The sequence below is a fragment of the Mixophyes fleayi genome, chromosome 8, assembly GCF_038048845.1.
Source record: "Mixophyes fleayi isolate aMixFle1 chromosome 8, aMixFle1.hap1, whole genome shotgun sequence".
Lineage (NCBI taxonomy): Eukaryota > Metazoa > Chordata > Amphibia > Anura > Limnodynastidae > Mixophyes > Mixophyes fleayi.
In genome coordinates, this window is record NC_134409.1 from 50687949 (window position 1) to 50714483 (window position 26535).

At 37.6% G+C, this 26535-nt stretch overlaps 1 protein-coding gene across 1 annotated transcript in view; it reads right to left on the reverse strand.

Annotated features, from left to right (window-relative positions):
* Positions 1–26535, reverse strand: part of COL11A1 (collagen type XI alpha 1 chain) — a 163789-nt gene that overhangs the window by 26100 nt on the left and 111154 nt on the right. The window contains exons 38-47 of the mRNA XM_075182562.1: positions 25382–25435; positions 21752–21805; positions 21485–21592; positions 21036–21125; positions 19290–19343; positions 18506–18613; positions 15195–15302; positions 13867–13920; positions 13033–13086; positions 11143–11250 (exon numbers count right to left, since the gene is read on the reverse strand). Coding sequence (XP_075038663.1) covers positions 11143–11250; positions 13033–13086; positions 13867–13920; positions 15195–15302; positions 18506–18613; positions 19290–19343; positions 21036–21125; positions 21485–21592; positions 21752–21805; positions 25382–25435 — 792 coding nt within the window. The remainder of the gene's footprint in view (positions 1–11142; positions 11251–13032; positions 13087–13866; positions 13921–15194; positions 15303–18505; positions 18614–19289; positions 19344–21035; positions 21126–21484; positions 21593–21751; positions 21806–25381; positions 25436–26535) is intronic.

Below are 26535 nucleotides of genomic sequence, written 5' to 3' on the forward strand. Positions count from 1 at the left end.
AAAAAGGTTCTTGTCATGCATTTGGGCCTAGCCCAGGCCTCCTCAGGGGAAGATCGTTACTTCCCGAAGCAAGCGCCCTTTTTAATGTGTGTTCATGAGGTAAAATTACCTCACGAAAATGAGTTTGACCCCTCAACTCGTAAATTTAGCCTTTACTACCCCTCCCACGGGGGGAAGGGGGGATGATGGAAGTTAACTGACTTGACTATTCTAATTTTTTTGTCAAATAATGTCAGTATACCAATTTTCAGGTCAATTGGATGAGCCCTTTCTGAGAAAATATTTTTTTACACACACACACACACACACACACACACACACACACACACACACACACACACTAACGCACGCCTCTACACATGTGTGTTCATGAGGTAAAATTACCTCACGAAAATGAGTTTGAGCCCTACCAAATTTCAGCCCTTTTTGAATTGTTTTTCCCACACGCACTAAAAATGTAGTAGGTCAGTGTATAACCCTGCCCAGCAGGTGGCGCTGCAACTTGGGGGTTTTTTTCCACACACACACAGACGCCACTAAGCATTTATATATTAGATATAACAATTTTGTTTGTCACTAGTTACTGTATTATGAATGTGTGGCAAAAAAGCACTGATGCATCGGTGCCAACGTTATAAATTACTTTCCAGGGACGCTATGCTTCTAAGCTATTGCATCTAAGTTCTTTCCCCTTATACTGCTTTGGTAAAGATGGAGCGCTACAATTTAAATTGTGTAATGTTTAATGGGATTAATTATAACATACATTTTCCATTTAAAATAAACCTCTATAAATATTGAGTTATAAAGAAAATAAAAACAGACAGTACAAATTGCACCAAACAGGTCAACAATGATGAATTTTACTGTATAGTCAATACTTCCCAGGGACACATCTTTAAAACAGCAAATTAAGGACAGGGAGAGTAGGCAAATATGACTAAAAGTGGAAAAAGCAAATACCATTAAGGTGTTAATTGGTAGGCAAAATGAAAAATTTTCTATCACTGCTTTTCTTTCACCCAATTTAACAATAAAATTTCACAAGGGCAGCTGAGTGATAATAAGCTCCTTGTCCATGCGGGCTGACAGTGGTAAGAGTAGCCTTATTGCTTTATCAGCCACCATTAGCTCCATCTGCGTATGACCTTGCTTGCCAGCTTGTGCATGTGCACTGGTACAGGAAACCCTAACATGGGCTTCTGGTTCCTCTTTTACCATATAAAAGAACAAATACAGAATAAACATTGTAAAAAATAGAAGACAAAAAATTACTGTAATAAAAAAGAAAAATGCTTTATTCAAATAATAAATAATTTTTTTCTGGTGGGGTGATAGTGAAAGTGGGGCAATAATGATTGTACCTAAATCAACCATTTATCGGATCATCAAGAACTTCAAGGAGAGAGGTTCAATAGTTATGAAGAAGGATTCAGGGCACCCAAGAGCGTCCAGCAAGTGCAAGGACTGTCTCTTAAAGTTGATTTAGCTGCGGGATTGGGGCACCACCAGTGCAGAGCTTGCTTAGAAATGGAAGCAGGCAGGTGTGAGTGCATATGCACGCACAGTGAGGCGAAGACTTTTGGAGGATGGCCTGGTGTCAAGAAGGCCAGCAAAGAAGCCACTTCTCTCCAGGAAAAACATCAGGGACAGACTAATATTCTGCAAAAAGTATAGGGATTGGACTGCTGAGGACTGGGGTAAAGTCATTTTCTCTGATGCATCCAATTTCAGATTGTTTGGGGCATTTTGAAAAATGCTTGTCCGAAGAAGGAAAGGTGAGCACTGCCATCAGTCCTGTGTCAAGCCAACAATAAAGCATCCTGAGAGCATTCATGTGTGGGGTAGCTTCTCAGCCAAGGGAGTGAGATCACTCACAATTTTGCCTATGAACAGAACTATGAATAAAGAATGGTACCAAAACATCCACCAAGATCAACTTCTCCCAAACAAATAAGAACAGTTTGATCCTCAAGAGGTGGGTGGACAAACAAAAACCCCCAAATTCTGACAAACTCCAAGCATTGATTAGGGAAGACTGGGTGGCCATCAGTCAGTATGTGGCCCAGAAGTTGATTGACAGCATGCCAGGGCGAATTGCAGAGGTCTTCAAAAAGAAGTCTCAACACTGCAAATATTGACTATTTGCATAAACGTTATGTAATGGTTAATAAAAGTCTTTGAAGCTTATGAAATGCTTGTAATGTTACTTCAGTATACCATAGCAACATCTGACAAAAGGTCTAAAAGCACTGAAGCAGCAAACTTTGTGAAAACCAATACTTCTCAAAACTTTTGGCCATGACTGTACATAAAATGCACCAAAACAGATCAATTACACACAGAGGGCCTGATTCATCTTCAGATGTAAGTCCCTTTGTGTGCTGTATCTCCCATGAAGTAGCTCTGTGCAGAGCCATCTTAACACATGGGCAAACTGGGACACGAGCATATGGAACCCATCGGCTTGCCAACTTTTCTGTATATTATTCCGGTAGACTTAGTCAGAACCTTCAAGCCCTCTTTATTAAAATGTTTCGGTGGACTAATCACCCCAGTATCATCTGTTTTTTCTACATGCGATCTTGCTGTTGCAAATACATTTCTTGACCTTGACAAAAACAACGTACACATACTAATTGTACATAAGCAAGACAAAATCAACACACATATCATTTTTTGAAGCCTTATATTTTTATTCCTGTGAGTGGTTGTGCAGATAGGGCCCCATTTTGACCAGGGGCCTATAATGCTATTAATACCGCCCTGGCTCTGCGCATGATCAGAAATGGACAATGACACTTACTACTGTCAACAACTTGAAAGGCGGAATGAGGGAGGAAAGGGCCAGTTGAATGTAGGCTATGTTTAGTTAGGGTGTGCCAATGTCATTTAGATCTGGGTTTCTCAAAAGTATGTGTTTTTTAGCTGGATCATTTGCAGCAGCTACAGGGCAGGTGTAAATGTTGACTGATAGTGATGACTGCCATAGCATCATCTTTGTATTAAAAACTAGATTTGTGTGTGCCACTAGACAGCACAGAACATGTATATGCATGTAAGAAAAACTATAAAAATGGCTTTTATTTACAGAATGCATTAGGAGCATCCTGATTTATGTAGGCTTATTTAATGTAAAAAGAACAAAATAATTATTTTCAAACACATTTTTATTAATGATTATACTATAATGAGCTTGTGTGTATCCTGCAGTCTGTTGTGTCTGTTAACATACGTCAAGTACAGTTTAGGTGGAGCGTACGTAGATCCAAATGCAAATGGAAACGTATCTTGAGATCTACTTGTATTTGAATACGGGCACCTGTACTTGCGTTCGAAGATGAATCAGGCCCAGAATGATAATTGTCGGCTATAGTAATAGGATGTGAGAAATTCCATCATTACATTTATGGCGACAGAAAATTGGATAAAAGGTTACGGGAGCACAAACTTTAAAAACCCTCTGGTGATGTCTCCACCATGCTTGAAAAAGATGTCTAGATTACAATACTATGGGCTAGATTTACTAAACTGCGGTTTTGGAAAAGTGGAGATGTTGCCTATATAATCAGATTCTAGCTGTCATTTTGTAGAATGCACTAAATAATCGAAAGCTAGAATCTGATTGGTTGCTATAGGCAACATCTCCACTTTTTCAAACCCGCAGTTTAGTAAATAAACCCCTATGACTTTACAGTGCAAGAGAAACCTAAGACACCCAAGGATACAAACACATTATCCATGATACTCCACCCAAAAAGGATGAATAAGAGGAACCAGGTCAGGAAGAACACATGTATGGCATAAAAGTACAGCTTCCAGTTACAAAAGTCAAACGGAAAGCCAATCAAAAGGCAACAACTGATAATTAAATGATATAGAAACTGATACAGCCAATGTGAGGATGGCCTATATGTCAAAAGAAAATGCATTCAATAATCAAGGAGTATGGACAACTGCGGCACGGTGGCTTAGTGGTTAGCACTTCTGCCTCACAGCACTGGGGTCATGAGTTCAATTCCTGACCATGGCCTTATCTGTGTGGAGTTTGTATGTTCTCCCCGTGTTTGCGTGGGTTTACTCCGGGTGCTCCGGTTTCCTCCCACACTCCAAAAAACAAACTAGTAGGTTAATTGGCTGCTATCAAAATTGACATTAGTCTCTTTCTCCCTCTCTCTCTCTCTCTCTCTCTCTGTCTCTGTGTGTATGTTAGGGAATTTAGACTGTAAGCTCCACTGGGGCAGGGACTGATATGAGCGAGTTCTCTGTACAGCGATGCGGAATTAGTGGCGCTATATAAATTAATGATGATGATGATTATGAACTGCGTAACTTGTCAACATGTCAATCAAATTCAAGAGAGAAACATCAAAGAACCACTGATGACTTGAGAAATTTCATAACAGGGATGTCAAGTTTTAGGATCAAATCTGTTCACATGGAATAAGAAGACATTCCTAATTGTAGTGGATTACTAAAGTAGAAATTTTTATATTTCCAAGGTACACAAATTTACAGTAGGCATAGTAATATCACATCTCAAAGTAATACTGGGAAGACATGGTGTATGTGATTAGGTGATTGCAGACAATGGACCTCATTTTACATCACAATAAAATGGATAATCAAGTAAACAATATCTACTTATACTTTCCACAATCAAGTGGGCTGGTGGAAAAATATGCATGCATTGTCACGAACAAAGGACAAAAATAAATCCTCAGAGTTCTGTACTATAGAAACACACCAATTGAAGTGAGGTTTTTTTAAATTGAAATTGCTAATCGACAGAAGGTCACAATCTCTGATACCAGAGAAGTTGGTGCTAGAGAGAGACCATTTGCAATATATTTATATATATGTAAATGCATCAGGCAATACAGATAAATCCTATTAATAAAACTGCCAGGTTATTGGCAGTACTTGACACAGTGTAACAAGTTAGTTGAAGAGTAGATGGGAAAAACTGTCTCTCTGGAATCATCATGATTTTGCTATATAAGAATGCTGACTAGTAAACAGAAGAAGAGAAAACAAATTCATTTGAGAACCAGTCAGGCAAATGTGCCCACCAATACTGCTAAAAGCAGAAAAAGAAGTTAAGAAAAACAGCATACATCCCAATTGTCCCGATTTAGGCAGGACCTACCGCGGACGCTTCTTTGACAGTGCCGGGGCTGCTGTATAGTACAGTGCTGCAGAAACGGAGCTGCTGCGTATGCGCGGGCGCTGGTTTTTTTTTTTCGGTGGGGGGGAAATTCCCCCCTAACAATCCTGCGTGCGCCCCTGGACAGCATAATTTTGAATTTTTAAATAACCTCCCTGACGATCACAAAATTTGTCCAGATCCAGGATAATTGAGAGATGTGTCCCACTAATCGGTGTCGCGTTCACCTCTACTGGTGCATTGAAAAAGTTTTTTGGAGGGATTGGAAAGGAGTTAAGGGGTATCCCAGCTCTTCGAAAACACTGGTCATGCTCCCATGGGATGCAGTAATACCATTGTGTGTTGTGACCACGCCATTTGTCATGTACGCGCAATGCTCTGATGTCTGAGGCCCAAAGATTTGAAGGTTTACCACAATAGTATACTGCTTACTCAAATGATATCAACCCAGGTCAGGGCAGTGTCAAAGAGGACAACATCAAGAACACATGGAAATTTGATCTAAGTATTGATAATGAAGCAGCACAAGATGACAATACTGTTACTAGTCTGCAAAGTATTCAAACCTAAAATGATTTATATTATGCCAGATGTAGCACAGAGCACATAATAATAAACATAACATAAGCTTTATTTAATAGAAGGGGCATGTATGTAGATATTTTGCTGCCAACACTTTCTCCTTTCACAACTTGTGCAGCCTTTAATCTCTAGTCTGGCCTTTGAGCATCTAGGGCTCCTTTAGTTGCTGATTACCAACCAGAGACTTAGACACCATCACTGTAGAATTGGTTGTGAAACTGGAGGTTACGTAGGAAGGAAAATAGAAGTGTTATGTGGAGAATACACCACAGCTTAAAATTGGTTGTGGCAGTGAAGATATGTTGGAAGGAAAATAGAAGGGATATGTGGAAAAGAGGATATAGTTTTCAAGACAAAAGGAGAACGTGGGGTACTAATTAGAAGGTGGAGGAGGTAGTTAGTATCTTTAAGGCAGAATTGTGTGTTTGGTTAGGGATTAAGTTAGCGTTGTGGAAAAGGACAAAGTTGGCCTCATTCACAAAGATACTGTAATATCTATAAAATACTGTCGCTTTGCACTTCAAAGAAAAACAACTACTCTCCTCTCAAGAAAGATGCTGCTTCAAACTAGAAGTGCGCCTAGCTTTACAGGGAGGTGGGAAAATCTGAGGGGGCGTACTGTGCAAAGGTGTAAACATCACATCAAAATCAGACCTCCTACCACTTTACAACCACCTCTTTCATTAAACCAAGCTTTTTCTCCTAAAATGAGTGTTCTAAACTATTTTTAAATGCTTTTCTCCATTAAAGTGCAACTGTAAGGTGCAAAATGTTTTCCATTAAAAGTATAGGATGAGGCCCAAACCTCACCAGCTCAGAGCTAGCACAAAATGCAAGTGTTTTTTCAGAGTGAAAATGGCGATGTGCCCCTGTGCAAAGCAAGGATCACTAAATGCTCACTAACCACCCTCTTATCTAATTTCAATACTGCTAAGCGAAACTCTGCACTGAGCAAGTTTCACCCACTCTCTGCCCCATTCCTCCTATCTGCTGGAGAAAATGTCTGCTCCTCTGCATATGCCGCCATCTTGCCATGTAAAGCAATATCTTTTGACAGAAAATCTAGACGCCCCAGACTAATTGATGGAGCTCAGTGCCGCCAAAGAGGATTTTACGCTTCAACTTGACCATATTGTGCTTCATAAATGAGACCAAGGGGTAAATGTATCAAGGTGAGAGTTTTCCGGAGGGTTTGAAAAGTGGAGATGTTTCCTATAGCAACCAATCAGATTCTAACTATCATTTTGTAGAATGTACTAAATAAATGATAGCTAGGATCTGACTGGTTTTTCAAACCCGCCAGAAAACTCTCAGCTTGATACATTTACCCCCAAGAGAGAACAGAGAGTGATGAGTAAGAAGATAAATACAGGGGAGGATAGAGATTTATGTTGGAGGGAAAGACATTTAGGACACCGCAGCTGTCACAAGTTAGTCAGAGATTTATGAGGAGCTGTGTGAGGCTTTATGTTTATAATCTGGATGTGAGAATGTTATATTAGTGAGAAATAAAGGAGTAGATGCCCACTAAACCTAAAATACAAATTCCCTTGTATAAACTAATTGTAAACTTTTAGAAATATATATGTAAATGTCCTACTTTGACAGAAATTCAGAAATTTCATATGATATTTACATTTGTTATGCACAGTCCAAACTAGTGTTCTCTGTTTTTTTCAGACACTTTAAGGAAAAGAGTCTTAAAAAGTGGCTGAATACAGTGTCCTTCCATGTGGTTGCTGACAGGAAGTCTGCTCAGGGCTGCATTCAGGTTTATAATGCTTTTAAGTAGTCTAGTGTTTTAATTTACCATGCACATATAAGGCCAATGTAGGCATAGAGGGCCTACAATATCAAGTGGATCTGAAGATGCAAATTGCGTGAAGCACAGCTATACACCATTTATCTATCAATTCTTCAGCTGTAGTTCCACTAACAGATATGAATGTTATGTTAGCCGCAGGATGTTGGCGGCTCTAAACAGATGATGAAAACTGTACACAGCGGTTCTAGTGTGAGCAAGGTTAATAATTTATGTCCTGCTGGGCCAGACTGATGATATATGAAGCTGCTACTGGCAATATGGAAAGGCACATCATTCATTTTCTGGCTGCAGCTACTGGGGCATTATTATATATATAGAAATGTACATCTGAGTTATGCACAAAGTGAAGTTTATCTTTATCATAAACACATAACTATATGAGTGACACATGCATGAGCATGACACAATGTATTGATTGGCTGTGTGTACACAGACAGCTTGCATATTATTAGCTGGACATTTTGAAAGCTCAATTTCAGACCATTTTGTTAGTTAATGTAAGAATCTAAAATGTTAAAAATAAGGAGTTAAAGTGTGTGTACAAATCACACGAAGGGACAAAAACTGTTGTACAGCACAACTGTGTATGTAAATTATAAGATGTGCAAAAATTTACTTCATAAATGTCCTAATTTTGGCCGGACTACCCTGATTTGCAAACCTATAAATGGGCGGGGCCTCATGCTAATATGGGTGTGGTTTGGGTGGTACTGGGTGGCCTTGGTTCGGACTAGGTGAGGCAGATCAGGGTCATGTTCTGACTCTGCTTTTAACAATGTTGTGAGGTATGACAGCAGATTTTATTAGTGTCCCCTTGTTTGCGCCATGTGCTTGTTCTATTGTAGGTCATAAGACAAGTGCCCTAATAATTATACTCTTTCAATCACAGATAGCATTTATGTTTTATAAATATTGCGCCTTACTGTCTATGTTTATCACCCCCATTTCATCATAGCCTACACCTTTTCTTTGTGCTAAGTCGCAAAGTGTCGCAAATACTAAAACTTCCAGTGCACATGGAAATTATAAATACACTGCTTATAAACGCAGTATATTAGTAAATGTGCCCCCACAGTCCACAATCCAAACCCTAAATGTCTAAATGTCTAACTTTTATCTGCTATGAATGACTACATAAGAATTGCAAAGAATTCTATTCACTGCCGTTGCTCTGAGGGCCAATTAATTGCAAGAGGCTTCAATTTATATCCATAACATAAATGAAAAAAACCCTGAGAATTATATTTAGTGTTACTATTAAGATTACATGTATATCTAAAATGTATAAAAAGAGTGTGTACTACACACAGAGCTGTGTTTGTCTGTATTATACATTAAGAAGCCTGTGTTTGTGTCTACATCATGCACAGAGTAGTCTGTGTCTCTGTATTATACACAGAGCAGTATGTGTATCTGTATTATACACAGAGCAGTGTGTGTATCTGTATTATACACAGAGCAGTGTGTGTCTCTGTATTATACACAGAGCGGTGTGTATCTGTATTATACAAAGAGCAGTGTGTGTATCTGTATTATACAAAGAGCAGTGTGTATCTATATCATACACAGAGCAGTGTGTGTCTGTATTATACACAGAGCCGTGTGTATCTGTATTATACACAGAGCAGTGTGTATCTGTATTATACATAGAGCAGTGTGTCTCTGTATTATACACAGAGCAGCGTGTATCTGTATTATACACAGAGCAATGTGTGTATCTGTATTATACAAAGAGCAGTGTGCATCTGTATTATACACAGAGCAGTGTGTGTATCTGTATTATACACGGAGCAGTTTGTATCTATATTATACACAGAGCAGTGTGTATCTGTATTATACACAGAGCAGTGTGTCTCTTCTCTGTATTATACACAGAGCAGTGTGTATCTGTATTATACACAGAGCAGTGTGTATCTATATTATACACAGAGCAGTGTGTGTATCTGTATTATGCACAGAGCAGTGTGTGTATCTGTATTTATATAGATCATTATTTATCTTTATTATTCACATAAAACTTCAGACATCTATTCTGTCTTTCATACAGATCACGTTATAGAGAGTACATGTACCCCCTCTCTGATAAATGAGGAAATGATAGGTGAGGTATCTACATGCCCCTTCTCCCGATCAGTAACATCAGTAACTCTCTGCTTGGAGCACAGCGGCAAATGACTAATCCCTGCCAGCTGGCATAGCACTGATTACTGAGCTGATGTCCCATTCATTCAGTCTGCCAGGACTGCTGACTGAAGCTCGGCCAGACTGATACCCACAGATCTGGGCTTTGCCAGGTCCTCGTGCACACATTTCATCTGTTAAGGGCATGGGGCACCTCCTGCTTTCCTGTAACATCTTTATCAGGTGCCAGAACTCCCAGCACATATTCACTGAAAATAAATGTATACACAAACATACACACGCTGCTGTTTTTGAAGAGCAGATTGTCTGGGTACGAGGACAGCACATGATTTATTTCAATAGAGGTAACATTCCGCATATTCCACAATGCTGGACTGAAATGGGTAAAATATAAAACGGGATCTTTATGAAAACTGGAGATTCTGTATATAGTTTTGAATCAACAAGGTGATCCATGAGCCTTCATAACATGTATAAAACTGTCAAACAGTTTTATACCACAGTCACACTCTGGGCATGAAAGAATTCCATTGATGTCTTACACAGCACCTGATCCCGGCCACCATTACTTGTAAACCCGGTTTGTTGTCTAAATTGGTTGCAAAGATGCAAATAAATAAAAAGCATCCTACTTTTGTCCATACAATGAATTTTAAATATGCTGGGAAGCTTTGCCTAAAGAATTTTACAGCGTGTCATTCAGTTGATGGCTTTTCTTTATTGAAGTAAATACATTTTTCATAAAAATAGGCTAAAGCCATCTAGTAGATTAGTCTAATGTCTGTAAAATTCTAGTCAGTGCTGCCCAGAGAATACAAAGTATCACTGAGCTGTGCATAAGAAAAGCAGAACCCATCATCATTATATTGGTTTGGAGGTGCATACAAATATAGAAATAGTAATACTATAAAATGTTCCCTTTAACTGTCATAGCTTCCCAGCCACAGTCATACAGTATATTATAGATTTAATCAGGAATGTGAAGAACACAACCTGATGTAAAGAGATCAATTAGAGAACAAAGAGCCTGATTCATTAAGGATCTTAAATGAAGAGAGACTGAAATAAGAGAGACTGAAATAAGATACCTCTTCATTTAAGATCCTTAATGAATCAGGTCCAAAATTTGAAGCCTTTGGTATGTTCTGACCTTAAGTGGTATACAAGTTATTTAAGTGGCAGAATATTGAATTATTTATTTATTATTTATTTAATAAGAGTTACTAATATTGCCAACTGATTATACAAATATGGTATTGTTTAAAAAGCGAGTGATATACTATGGCCATAAAATGTTAAATGTTTTCATCTAAGCATCCAGGAATAATTGTGTTGAGTTAGGGTGTATTTTAATCATGTAATGATGTCCAGGCTAAAAGGTCTTGTACTGAGTTACATGACATTATCTGGAACCAGCTTATCTTACTTGGAGACCAATTGGACCAGGTGGACCTGGGAAACCCCGAGCGCCTTCATCTCCCTTCTGCCCAAACATTCCCTGTTGACCTCTTGGACCTGGTTCTCCATCGGATCCCTGAAAAATGAGGAGAGAAATACAGGTGTTAATAGAGAACAGACAGATTAACTAATAGATGAGCAAACACACCATCCTTGCCACTTTTATGTGGCATTCAATAGAGAAAGAATATAATAATTACACTGACACAAACTAATACACACAATATTAAATAACCTGCTTGTGAGATATTATAGCTGTGAAGACCTACTATTTTTAGTGGTTCTAAACCATGTTCTTGCCAGTCAATTAATTGTGTCATTGCTTTGTAGATAGAACATAGCTTTTTATAGTTGAATTTAAGGTTGGAAGCCACAGTGGGTGGTCCCATTACTAACGCTCTCTTTGATATGAGTATACAGATACCCTATTTACCTTACACACCTAATAAGAGCACAGTGATCATTTTTGCTGAATTATCTTTAAAAGCCATAGAGTAGAACCAATGATCACTTCTTCACTCGAAAATCTGTGGGGGTAAATGTATAAACCAGCGGATTTTGCAAGTCGCCAATTTCCAGCGACTTTGCAGGGGAAATTTAAACGGCATTGGCTTTCAAAGCACGATTTGCCTTGAAAGCCATTGCCGTTTTAAATTTCCCCTGCCAGAAGTCGGCGATTTGCAGAATCCGCTGGTTGATACATTTACCCCCTGGTCTTTGTAGTATCTATAGTGGCCAAGTGAAATTAGGTGAGGGGATGCTTTCTCATCCAAGAGAGGATCCGCAATGCATAAATGCTCCTGTAAGCATAAATATGACCCACATGGTGTGGAAGTAGAACAGGTCCACAGAATAAGGACATCATAGAGTCTCTGATTCTACCACATCCCCTGGGCTATGACTCTTAAGTGGCTATGCCCATGAACCTAAGTTTCCTGCACTAACCTGAGCTCTCACTGAGACTCTGTCTCGTTAAAGAATAGACTATATATGAGAAAACCAGTAGGAAAGTAGCAGAATGGTCAATGGTTGATTGCAAGAGTAGCACATCAACTTTATTACAGATAAACATATCTAATAGAATAAGGAAAAACAGCGTTGCTCTGGATAATGCAATGTGAAAGGCTGCCAATGTAGGAATGTGGTGGACGAATTTCAGAAACTTCCCCAATAAAAATAAACCAAAATATTGTTTTTGATAAACATTTCTGTCATGTATTTCAAGAATACTCTAAAGTTTACATTTAAAAATAAAAAAGTTTATCCTTTATTGCCACATTGCAATTTTGCTCCACTATTTGCCACATAAAATTTCTAGCGGCTTTCCCTAAATCTTTATTCGCTCAATATCCTAGAACAGTACTGTCCAAGTTGACCAATGAACCCACAAGTGTTTTCCAAAAGAAGTAATCTTAGGGTTATATTTATCAAAGACATGGCATCAATCACACAGAACATGTTATTCATTGTCTATCAAACATTACTCTTAACTTTCCAAACAAACACTGCACAGATTTCTCATTAAATATGACCAACGACAACCAAATGCTTTCCTTATTCACAGTTCTACACTTCCTAAAGGTATTTGTAACTAAATGTACACCATGTCAGTATGATAGTTCTGTAGCCTTCACGATGAGAGTATTGTGTCAATGTTCAACTGTCTACAGTTGTCACCATCTTTTACTTCATATACTTGAAAATGTACATTTCATATCCTCTGTATATTTTATGACACTCTGGCCCTGTGGTGAATATAATAAAGTACATACAAACAATCGTCCTGTAGTGGTTACATGTTATACGCCCTACATCACAGTGTCCTCACGCTCTAAAATGTTAGTAGTAAACCACTTACAGCTGGACCTGGGGCTCCAACTGGACCTTGCATACCGGTCGGTCCGGGGGGACCCTGGAAACAGAGGAAGAAATGTGTTATTAGAAACATTTTAACAATAAATTGTATGTGTACTTATTATTTCAAGTGTCCATTAAATCAAGATATTATCCAGAACATTCTAGAAATGTATTAAATGTGCAAAATAACGATTCCCACAAACCCATATGGGCAAAAGTATTATAAGGGGCATATTCAATTGTCGGTGGAAAAGCAGAAAATCTCGTGCACCGCGCACTATTACCGTTATTACAGTAATAGTGTGCGGGAAAAAACGGTATTACAGTAGTTTTCTCGCTGGATTTCAGCTCGCAGCTCACTGAGCCGGGAGCTGAAATCCAGCTAACTATTACCGTAATAACGGTAGTAGTTTTAACGAGGCGCGGAAACCGGACAATTGAATATGCCCCTAGTGCTTGTAGCATTAACTAAAATCTATTTTTACACAACAAATGTTTTGTGTAAGGTTTAGAATGGCAGAATGGTAGGGGTTGCCGGCAACATTTTACCACATTTGTTTCTTAGGTTATCTTTTCTTAAGTGTACTGGCTTATAATGCCCACTATTTGTATTATATTTATTATATTTTCTCTTATATTTATCTGTACATGCACAGGGGGCGGAAAAGTGTATTTGTATTGTCTTCCTTCCCAAAAAAGCATATATAACCAGTTTTACTTTATGAAGCCTTGAAGTTTATGGGGTTATGGATGGCTTCAATAGAACAAGTGGGGTCAAAAATGTAATCTAGTTGTGAGTGTTTGTCTTTTAGTTTTGGCAGATTCTTTCACTCACCTGTTCTCCTTTATCTGCCTTTGCTCCTTTCTGACCAGGCTCTCCTATTTCACCCTAAAAAAAGAAATAACATATGAATGATTCAAGTGATATCCTAGTAGCTTATGTGAATGTCACATTGTTGGGACGGAGCTGGCATTGTGTGTATTGATCGCTCTTCATATTCTGACAGTTTAATCCCAGCATTGATTAGCGTGGTACTCCCAGGGATTTGCAGCAAACTCTCCCAGAGGTTTAAATACATAATCAGTAAGTGGAAGACGGGTGGGAGTAGAAAAGGCAGGCGGAGAGTACTAATAAGGTCGTCTGGGTATATGACTGACAGGTGCAAGAACAAATAGTAGTCATGATACATCAATAATATTTAAACACATATTTCACATTTCCATGGACCTGATTAACTGTCAGTAACAGTATAAGTAAATGGACTAATATGTTCAAGCATTGTGCTAAAATTATTGATTTTAAAAACTTACCAATATAACATTTCTTATTCATAATACTCACAGATCTCTGACATTGATACAATTCTCAGGTTCTCCACCGCATATGTCCCAATACATGCAAAGTTTACAATGCTGGATGTAACCATTTGATGTAAAACCTGTGATATACACTCACTAAGACACACACTACTCTCAACATCCCAATTTATTCACAATTTATACTCTCTGTACACTGCTATTGTTTATTCCATTTACATTTTCTGTGAATAGTAGGGGATGCTGGCACCCAATATCACATATACTATTTACAATCTGGTTATTTTCATCAGCTCTAGCAACATTCCTGTTGCACAAGGGCTCACTCTCTTAGGTAGTGGCGATGCAGTTGTTTCTTAAGTCATCATTATCCCCATTTCTATCTCTCCTTAACTTCAGGTCCCTCTGATTTGATTTGGAACTTTAAGCATATAACTACATAATATTGGTGTAAGACTTTGATAACAGCAGTTAATTAACAAGTATATAGTACTTTTAATGGTATTAATAGAAGAGAAATGATGGAAATTGTACATTTTTATCCCAAACAACACCTTAGTTTTTTTGTAATATTGTGTATCTGCAGTCTGCATATTGGTAAGTTCCAGACATCATTTACAATTTTATATAGTTGGTTGTGTGTAAAAACTCATTTTTAACTTTTCCCAATCAATTTAATCCCCAAATCAACAGTAAACATCTGTAGTACAAAGCATGGTATATAATTATATGGAAATCTAAATAGGAAATACAGAAACAATGTCTATGGATTTATAGTGGATCCCAGGGAATTCCTGCTTAAAATGTTTATCTCCCACCCTCTGGAATACACCCCAGTGTCATTACCTTGTCACCATCTTCACCAGGTGGTCCTTGAGGGCCGGCAGGTCCCGGAAGCCCTACAGGTCCTTGTATGCCATCTCGGCCAGCTGGTCCCTGAGGTCCTTTCTCTCCCTACAATTGGTTAAATATGAAAGTCAGCAATCAGCACAACGAGTGATCAATATTAAACAATAAATATCTTACTATTACATAAATAAATGTTCATTGACTCAATATTTACAAGCAACTAATGACCATGGTAAAATTGCTCCCCTAAATAATAACTTGTATAAAACCTAATTTAAAAATCAATTAACCATTGATAAAGAGGAATATTAGTGAGAACATCCTATGCTGACCTGAATTCTATGTCATATAACATTATATACACACCAAAGGAGTCATGTAATTTTGGAAGATGCACTCAGCACAAGCCATAATCAGGGCCATCTTAACAACATTATGGGCCCCCGGGCAAAGCAGTGCATCGAGGCCCCTAGATATCGATATAGATGTATACAGATATAGAGATAGAGATAGATAGATGTACTTGCTCAGTGACCCTTGTAGGTTTTTTTGCAGGTTTTTTTCTTTTGCAGGATTATTTTTTCTCATTAAGAGCCGTGCCTATGGGGCCCCCTTGCCCGTGGGGCCCCCAGGCAGCTGCCCATCGTGCCCAATAGAAAAGATGGCCCTGGCCATAATATGCAAATAGCACAACAACAAGCAAACTGCACACATGCAGCATGCATGCATGTTTATAGTTCTCAGTGTGAGGTTGCATGTTTGTTTATGTTGCCATAGTTACTTCTATGTAAGCCACTTCCGGTCAACCCGTATTTATGATGTACCCCTGCTACTCTGATCAAAACTTTTGCAAACTAATATTACTTATTAATACTTGTGTGTACATCATTATCATTTATTTATATAGTGTCAGCAAATTCCGTAGCGCTTTACAATTGGGTGTACATTTACAAAAGAATACCAACAACAAATAGATAATACAATTATGGTTTAAAATGTGTGCTAAGCAGGCTATTATTTGCAAGGATTGATCAACATGAAGCTTGCCACTATATACCACTATGCGGGGACAGTTAGAATGTGTTATTGGAGTATAATTATCAGGCATAAAACCATGCAGAAACGTCTGTTTCCGCATGGTTTAGGTAAAATTAAGTTATGTTGCCATTTAACATTAGCCTAACGCAGGGGATATCAGAGATGTCTCCTACATTAAACAAACTACTGCAGTCCCCATTATTAACAGTTCTATTCTAAGAGGAGTTCTCTCCTAAGGGATCTACTGGCAGACTTTGTGCTCCTCCCCTTCCTTTTATCGCTAATTGTGTTCTGAGTGCAAAAGCCAGGTCAGATCCTGATTGCGATCGCTTTACTATAGGCTGTGCGGTGGAAGAGACTCTAATTGGAACCTCTGTCCCGGGGAATCAATTTTATTAAATAAGCATGTTAATTCACTTATTATCATTGTGATAAAAAATGATAATTAGCGTGAGTCATAAATGAGTCATAAATAGACCCCAATAAACCAAGACAATAAGTATAACGGAAATGGATGGCCAATGAATATTTTTCATTATATTGGCCTAGTTGTCATTTTATAGTGCTTTAAATTAGACATCAGAAACCTCACAACTCTAAAACACAATGTTTATTATTCTGTGTATTTACTTTATTCATGTGCATGTAAATTATTCCCTGTGGGTGTACAATGATTTACATGGAGCTCAGCTCAATGTAATACATTAGTGGCTGTAAAAGATGCTCTCATTTTACAGTCAACAGGACACATCCGTCATAATGATAAATCATATGATAAATCAAAATAGTCGTCAGAATAATCAGTACACCATCCATTTTCATAAAACCCCATCATTATCTGTCACATAACACATACTGAGGTAAAAGCATGGCAAAGATTGACTAGATGTGTCAACATATTACCAATAAGCGAAACCAGACAGATGTAATACAAGTCAGTGTTTAAGCTATTGGACAGTATGGCAGACACTTCTCACCTCCAACATTGGGTATCACAACATTGTGGTGTGGACTTTACACGTTAAGGGGCAGATTCAATTAGCCGCAAAGTGTTTCATGAACATTCCAGAGACGATTTGCGGCAGATATTTTTTCTGTAGTAATGGTAAAAGTGGGAACATTGCAGCTAATTGAATCTGTCCCTGAGACACTGTTAAACACCACACCATCTATACAGAGGATCCAGTGATGTCTTACTTTGTTTCTGCCACTCTTTACAAATATTTAGATTGCATGGGTTTTATATTATTGCATTGACTACATAAATGTAATCTAATGTTTTATATATATATATATATATATATATATATATATGCGTGTGTACTCAATATTGGTAATGGCTATACTGTAAACACAGCTGATATTTTATTAATTGTAATGTGCATTTTTAGTGTTGGCTTCTCTCTCCGCTATACACTGCATCCCAGATCAGACAGACATTACGTTTGAACCACTAATTATTGCAACACATTTCTTAGTTCCTATAACCTTATTCCAAGCCAGAGGGTACCATAATGTTTGAGCTCTCAGAGGTGCAATTGCTATAACGAAGTGTGTGTCACCTTCTGCCACCTTTTTTGAATAACAATCGTGCAGATTGTTCTGCCTACAGGCTTCTTAAGCTCTTTCTAGACTTGTTTGGATTATATAACCTAATAACTGCAAGACTGGAATCGAAAAACACAAAATCAAGGTCCCCAAGAGCTGGGACTTCAGAGAAATCAGCATGAAGGACAAATCTGTGTGCAAAGGCAATTGGCTTCTGAGTTTCCAGATATACCCTACACCTCTGAATCATCTGGAAGCATTCATTCAGCTTTTATTTGGGTCAACAAAGTACAAACATTGTCTTGGAATAAAACATTTATCAGACTGTATTTGCAACTGTTCAATACAAACTAAAGGTTACAGATGTTACTTATTTGTCAGTAGTGATATGAATGTGAGTTAGTGTTTAATCCACACAAGGTTTATGAAAGTGGCATAAAGAAAAACTGATGGTGAATTCTATAATCGTGATTATGATTTTATCAAATTACTTTTTATTCAATTTTTTTTTTACCCCACTTTGATAAATGTCCATCCAGTATGTTGTGTTAATGTGAATTAAGGCATAAATCAACAAATAATAAACTAGCCCTGCATACAGTTTTGTCCCAGCTTCTCTATGTCTTATTAAAAACATGTTTTTTTAATAGTATATTGTCTACAGATGGGTTCAACACAGCTTGGTATCACAGATTGACAATTCAATACAGTACAATACTCACCGGAGCTCCCTTCTCTCCTGCTGGTCCTGGTGGGCCCTGAGGACCAGGTCTTCCTGGAAGACCAATTGGCCCAGCTGTGCCTGCTGCTCCTCTTTCTCCAGCTGAACCCTACAGAACAGAAATCAGGAGTCATTTAGTGGTCATGAACCAAGGAAAAGTAAAGTGTGTTTTATGAGCATTGTAAGATACTTGTAGGCTTTCTTCCCTCACTGCTCAATGTGATTGTAAATTCAGTTGGATGTGACATATTCCTCCAGCGATGTCCTTAAGCTAGCACCAGAATATTAATTCCAAGCTTTAGTCTCATATAATAGCACTAAAATATAAAGGACTTGTACACACAAGCGTTGACAAACTTTGCCTGTATAGACAAGTCCTTGTACTTTCACAGAGCGTTCAAGGCGTGTTATCAAAATCTAGCGTACCAAGTACTACGTGAGTGCTTACATAGAATTCCATGATATTGTATGGAGCACTAATGTATTGTCTACTGTAAATTCTAAGGATAGTCATTGAGGAGTTCCATGACCATAATAATTTACACTAGCGGTGCATTATTCCTTATAATATATAACTTTGTACTATACCATAGCGTTTAAAGCGTGTTCTCCAAGCCTAGTGTAATAAGTACTTCATGAGTGGTCCCATAGAAATCCATGATAGTGTATTGAGATCTCTACAGGTGATGGAACTGACACAGGTTCATTTGCTTACATTATTTTTTGGACTGTCAGTTTTGTTGATTTCAGAGATGGAAAGAGCCAATAAGAAAATGGCTACTTACAATTGGGCCTGGAGGGCCCTGTGGTCCTTCTCCACCCTTCAAGCCTGCAGCACCCTGAAATAAAACAAGTTGATATTTAATAGAGAATATAAAATAATCATTATACACTAAATTACACTCTATGTGCATGATGAAACACACACACATAGATCTCACTCTTTGGCAATGTATTTTTGACATTTTAATCAAGAATAATGAGCCCAAGCACAATACAATGATAGGTTCAAAATGTTACTGTATGCGGGCAACTTTATAAACACATTTTGATTTAAATTGGTTTGCAATATATCATCCATGAGGGCATACCACATACACTGATTCACATTAAATGTATTAATTTCTACCACTCAGTGAGTAGCATTACTCAATATGTAATGGAGACACTGATTGATGCAGACAGCTGTAAATGTTGCATCCCTCATGATTACATTTGATTTTAATAAACTTTAGTTAATAATGAGGAAATATGATTTAAATTTAAGACACAAGGTGATATGTACAGAAATATAGTTAAAGGACCAATAAAACTCCCAGATCTAATGTTTCATATACAATGCATTAAGTTTTAAAAACAGACAGCTGAAGTAAATCCCCTCACATCTTTAAGAAATGGTTATAATGCCATCTAAGAAGATGAAATGCCTGTCAATTAACATCAGTGCATGTCTGCAAACCTGTCACTCACACTCTGCCTGTTTAGGTAAACACCCACCTCCTAACATGGAAAGCTGCCGCAGAGGGGAGAAAAGGGGCATGATGAGCATACTTGGTTAGGCATAAACACTTCAGGCATTTCATGTATTTTATCCGGCTCAGTAGTACACTGCCATTGCTGTAAAGAAGTGGCTTTACTTGCTCTTTGATTAACTTCACTAGCATGGCAATGTGAGAATAGTTTTAAATATTTAAAGACCAACACTCTAATACGAACTGTATTGACATACTATTATTATACTAATATAATTATTATTTATTAGCCAATGCTTAATATTCGGGAAAAACTGAAAAAGGTTTACTTTTTATTTATACAGAGTTGTAAATCTTCATAAACTGTTGGTAACTAACAACTGAATACGGTATCTTTATTCTATATTTGATGTCTCATATCAAGGGTATTTAAACTTCTCTGTGGCTGTGACCTTGGCTATGTGTTGAGATTAGTTAAACAACAAGATTTGCTTTAATTTAGTGCAAATTTTGTACCTTAATGCAATGTAAGTAAATGAACCCCACTGACTAAAAATATAATCATTGCACTGCTACAGTTTTAAGATTTTATTAAATGGCTAATAAAGAATTACTGCTTATATAGTGCCACCATATTTTGTAGCACTATACAGAGAGCATTTTAAACATTCACATTAATCATTGCTGCACTAGAGCTTATAGTCTAAATTCCCTACCACACAAACACACTGGGGTCTACTTTTATCAACAGCCAATTAAGTTTGTTTTGGACTATAGGAGGACAATGGAGCACTGGGAGGAAACCCCATGCAAACACAGGGAAACATACAAACTCCACACGGAAACAAACTGAACACATGGTAAACCATTCTAAATGGTATGGAAACTCATGTTCTGAGTACAGCGCCATAGGTTAAGAACCTTTGGTTTACCTTATATTGTCTGAACTATGAGACCATTACAGATACATTGTAGCTGTAGATAGGTAGCTATCTTAATTCCCATACTCCAAACCTAACTAATTCATAACATTTCTTAAGTTCTGTTGTGGTTTCTTACCTGAGCTCCAGGAAGACCTCTCTCTCCGGAAAATCCGCGCAGACCTGGAGGACCATCTTTACCAGAAACTCCTTGAGGACCTGGGTCTCCCTGTTTGTAAAAAATGTAGGTTTATTCTCTATCCATATTAGACACACATTGTAGGTAAACACAAAAAGACTGTTTGCTACTTATACTTAAGGAGCCTGGAAACCTCCTGGTTGAAACAGCCAATTTTATGATCATCTAGGATACATTAAAGCAGGAGGTGGTCCTGGTTGAAGAGGATGATATATGGTGGAATTGAGCATCCTCTGACTATGTCACATCCAATAGCACAGTGCCCTCTTCAGACAGCAGTGCTTACTGCGTTAGGTTTTTTTTAGCCATTAAACAACAAGTTAAATTGTTAAGTATGTTACTTTATATCACCTTTATTAAAGAACGTAATCTCTGAGAGACAAACTCACCTTTGCGCCCTCTTTCCCAGCTGCTCCTGGTAACCCTTGCTCTCCTGGTGGCCCAGGAGGTCCAGGATGACCTCTCTCTCCAATGGGACCAGTTTCTCCAGTTGGACCCTGGACAAAAGAGAAGCCATTTAGAATAATGGATTTTTTTTTAAGTGGAGAAATCAGTGAAAACGCAGAAAACTATTTAATAGATGTACACAATTATATGAGGTAAAGTGAGGAAGGGGTAAGAAATGCAATTCTGGTAAAGATGTGTTTTGTACTGACCTGTGGACCTACAACACCTCCAGGACCTGGTGGACCAGTTTTGCCTTGGAAACCCTGGAAAAGTGAATATTACAGTTCACAGCTGTTTTCTATATTAAATAGTGCAACAGACTCTTTTTGTAACACAACGCATAGTATCCCCCCCCCCCCCATCAATAACAGCAAGAAACCACTTCCCCAGACAAAACCTATATGAATCCACAATTAAAATGAACAGACACTACCAAAATTATAGTAAAAATTGTGCTATGTCATAGGAGCTGTGTTGGTGTTACTATGTTTATGTACATAATCAAGCAAGTTTCATATGTGTATTATAATGTGGAACACATTGCAGATCCTTATATCTACTAAAACATTAATAACATAACCTTGCTTCTCTACTCACCGAGTCTCCGACACAGTTAGAATGCGTACTAGCAAGCTGAAGCAGATCTAGCTCGTGCCAAACTACATGATCACTTTCAGCGTGGCATACAATGCAGCTTGGTGTACAAAGAGGTTAAACAACTAAAAAGCATTTCATCTGCCTAGAAATAAGAGGTTATGACGGCATGGGGGAAAATAGTAAGATAATCTATGCATGAGGAGGGCACAGCTACTTGTTAGGAAGCAATCAAATCCAGTCTGTTAATATAGTACAATATACTGAGGAAGGTAATGCAAAATCCTTTCTCATTTTACTGTAATTTTCCTCATCACACTTCAAAGTGGACTTGTCAGCTACATAGAGTGGAGGCAGACATTTTGCAGTGCTTAACCAATATGCACTAGAGTTCTATTGATTCAATGGGAACCACTGTCTCATGGATATTAGTCATGAACTGCCTTAGTCATAGTAAACTAATAGACTATATTTTCATGAGTATGATTTCAGCCTATAAATTGACTGCTTCCTTTGTGTGCAATAGACAGATTGCCCTCAAGGAAGTAAGGTGGTATGGTAAGCATTCAGTTGTCATTTGACTTGATGTTAATGCGGTATATGATTCAAAATGGTGCGCAAACAGATCAAATAAATTCATGATTGTCATAGTAAGCAATGAGATCTTAGTTTATTAGTTTGATTGCGTCAAATGGAATGAAACAAAACTTATTGGCTACTGCATAATTTTGACTTTATACATCTTAAACTCATTATGGCCTTTAATTAAAGTTATTTACTTACAACATGCAAAAGTAAAACTCCATTGCAAACCAAGTAAACATTAGAGCAAGCAAATTGCTGTCTACTTTTTGCACATTATGAGTGGAGAAGCTATGGAAACCTAACCTAACTTATGGAAATTGCCTAAATCACTGTTTACACTAATGTTAGAAGAAATTTGATGCAGTTACAAAATAAAATTGTACAGCTAAAAATATGCTCTTTGACATTAGCCACTTGTATCTTACTTTATATCTTATATTATTACTTTTCTTTTATTATATAATATTTCTAGATGTATTAAAAAGACTTATTTTATCCTGGATAAGATTATCATGCAACACTATTATTTAGCAGAGTTGTTTATCATATTATTAAGTTATGCTATCTCACTTGTGAGATAATCATCTCTTGACATATCTGGGCCTCTGTGCATAGAAAATGCTGTAATTAAATCCACATCCAGCCTATGGACAACGAATAATCACTGGGGAGAAAAATACTGGTTTAACCTCACAGAGAAAGTCGTGTTTACAGAGATCGAATGAATATTTATTGGATAAGAAAGACACCCTGAATTTCAGCAAGCTGTTATATGTAAACCACATGTGCAGCGGTGCAGAAAATATGTGGTAACAACTATTCAAATCTATTATCAAGTCTGGAGAGCTATAATGACTATCATTATAATTATTTGGACAACTAAAAAAAAACACTGATACTGAGCTAACAAAGTAATAACGATATTATGTTGTTTTTCTTCTTTAAATAAAAACCTTGATTCAATGTATTGAAAGTGAATCTCTTTTAGCCTTATAATTGTACATGATAAAGCAAGATATTTGATATGAAAAGCTTAGCAACACTTTCTCTGCAATATGCTGAACATAATGCACTGAATATTGTTAAACGAAAGTCATCTTAAATATATACAAAATGGTATGTCTAATAGATTATAAGCCTACTTTGAAATATATTACATTCAAAATTTTCTTATACTTATTGCGTTGCTATGGTGCCTTTTTTTTGCTCTAAGTATTTTGAGTGTCATCTTAGAGAATGTTCACTATCGCTGTAGCTGTTTATGAAGAGGGATTTATCTAATAAGAAACATTTTTCAACTACATGTCATTTCTCATAACATTGTGGTGTCTTAAAAGATTGCAATATTGGGGAAAATATTTTCCATGTTGGCTAAGCCAATAGCTTTGTTCCTGAGGTGCACCTGCAAATGAAGTATGAGTTTAAAGCGGCACAAGCAACATATTCAATGAAGGGGAAGCAAATGGTTAGTGGCATTTAGATACACTTTTACAATGAAGGTATTTGCAACGCAGCATACCTATAGATGAACACTGCTGCAGAAGGTTTAATAGCTGAGGCAAGAAGGCTAGATGCATTGGAGATCTGGTAATATAGTGCTCATTGTCGGTGTTTATAGGATAATGAAATAGTATATAGGACTGATGTCAAACATATATATATATATATATATATATATATATATATATATATATATATGTCAGGTTTCCAACTAGTCCTTTGTAAGATAATCTAACTGCATGCGACAAAGAGTTATATAATACATTTAAAGCAACGTTGGTACCAGGTAATGAACAAACAGCTTTTCATTCTGTGTTGCTTCTACCCCTAACAATGTGCATTAATTGATGCCATTCTATGTGTTTCATCAAGTTTGTTAAGGACTTCCTGTAGATGGGTTGATAACTAATGTCAATCATAATGTCTAATCAGTGAACGCAACAGTAATGTAGTGATATTCTGAGTTGTCGTAAGTTATACTTTTTGTGGATAATATGTGTGTTTCACTTCTAAGACACAACTTACGATAAACAATTTTGGAATTGGTGATACACACTCTACAACATGATTCATTTAACCCCAAAGACATTAGCCTTCTCTCGCTCTTCCAATATATTTTCCAGTTACAGTTACAAGTGTTGAATTAATGAACTGATGTAAAAACACCTTTAACATCAGTAAATTAACTTTACCCAATCTACTGTAGACAGAAAATAGGGAGTAAGAGAAGTAGAAGACAACTGTATAAAGCGTAACTGGGATCATTTGGAAGGTAGGATGATGAAGCCAGTATTGTAACTTTGTCATAACTTATGGAACATAAGCTGGTATTCGGCAAATAAACAATTCTAATTGGGAATTATAACTTCAGCTAATTAGACAGCCCACAGAAAAAAACACAAGTGAAGTGAGATGGACTAATTAGCTAAGTAAATAATCCTCCCAGGGTACAGAGTAGTTGCAGCTGTTTGACACCCACACCTCTGAATATAAATATTTGCTACTTGCCATAAACAAGTCTAGCCAGGTATGGGAACACACCTTCGCTTTAATCTGTGAAGTGTCTTCTCCTACCTGGCCATAAGTGTTTGGAGAAAGTAGCTCTCAGAGGACCTGGGTGTGGAACAGCTGCCAAGTAGGATAAAGATCAGGGTACTTACAGTCTCACCACGCTGTCCAGGGTGGCCGGGCAACCCATCCTTTCCAGGAGGCCCCTTAAAAATACCAGAAATATAAGTATTAAAATACCATTTGGAGATTCTTTGTTTTCTTTTTTTGGGCAGTCATATGTTGTATCTATCTATAAAGGGACAGTTAGACTTAGTTTTGCAGGATCCACCAATTCTCTATGATCAATGACAATATATCATATGTACAACACATATATTATACTGTAAATATGGAATAATATCCATAAAAGACCTATTTGGTTAATAGTACATGAGATTAATACACTTTTCATTGTGTCAAAAATGCTGGATTATCAACTCTCTACATGGCTCTGTCTTAGGTTGTTTGGCAATTGGGCAATTTTACATCTAACCATAGTGCTTTTCCCTGAACTGTATTCACAATGGTGTAAGTGGACTACAGATTAGCAATCTATTGGAATTTATGATGAATGCTTTGTCTATATATGGAGCCTGTTTTATTTTTGGTCAGTCCAGCAATCCAGTTAGTCATAGCCAAACCGAGGGGGGGGGGGGGTACTAGTGCCTGGAAACCCCCCTCAAAGAGCACTGTATAATTGAGGTTGCTGGACCCTGCCCCCGCTTCACACAGCTCTGCTTGAAAAGGGAGAGCTGCGTGCACCTAACAGTAGTGCACGCAGCATTGCCCATGTAAATTATGGGGATAGGAAGAGTTGGAGAGCAGCCAAGGACTCTCTAAAATTATAGCCACGCCCCTATGCATGCTGGTCACACCCATTGGTGGCGTGGTGTGGAAACCCCCCTCTACAAATCCTGCATTTGCCCCTGTTAGTATAGACAAAACATTCCTCATAGTGACCAATATTATAAGTTTCATGTCCACTGGGCAGTGGAATGCACTGTAGGCAGATGTATAAAAACCCATGAGTGCACATCCTAATACTGTCGCAAAAGTGGTCTTACGAATAAAGCCTTTATGAACTGAAAAACTTGTCACAAGGTATGGCCACTTAAAGCACAAAACATGATACAAAATAAAATACACTGGATACAGTTTCTATAGAAGGAACAGCTGAATTCTGATTCCACTGCAGCTAATTATTTTTAGTATTCCAGGACTGTTTTCGGACAATTATCGTCAATTAACAAACTGACACAGATAG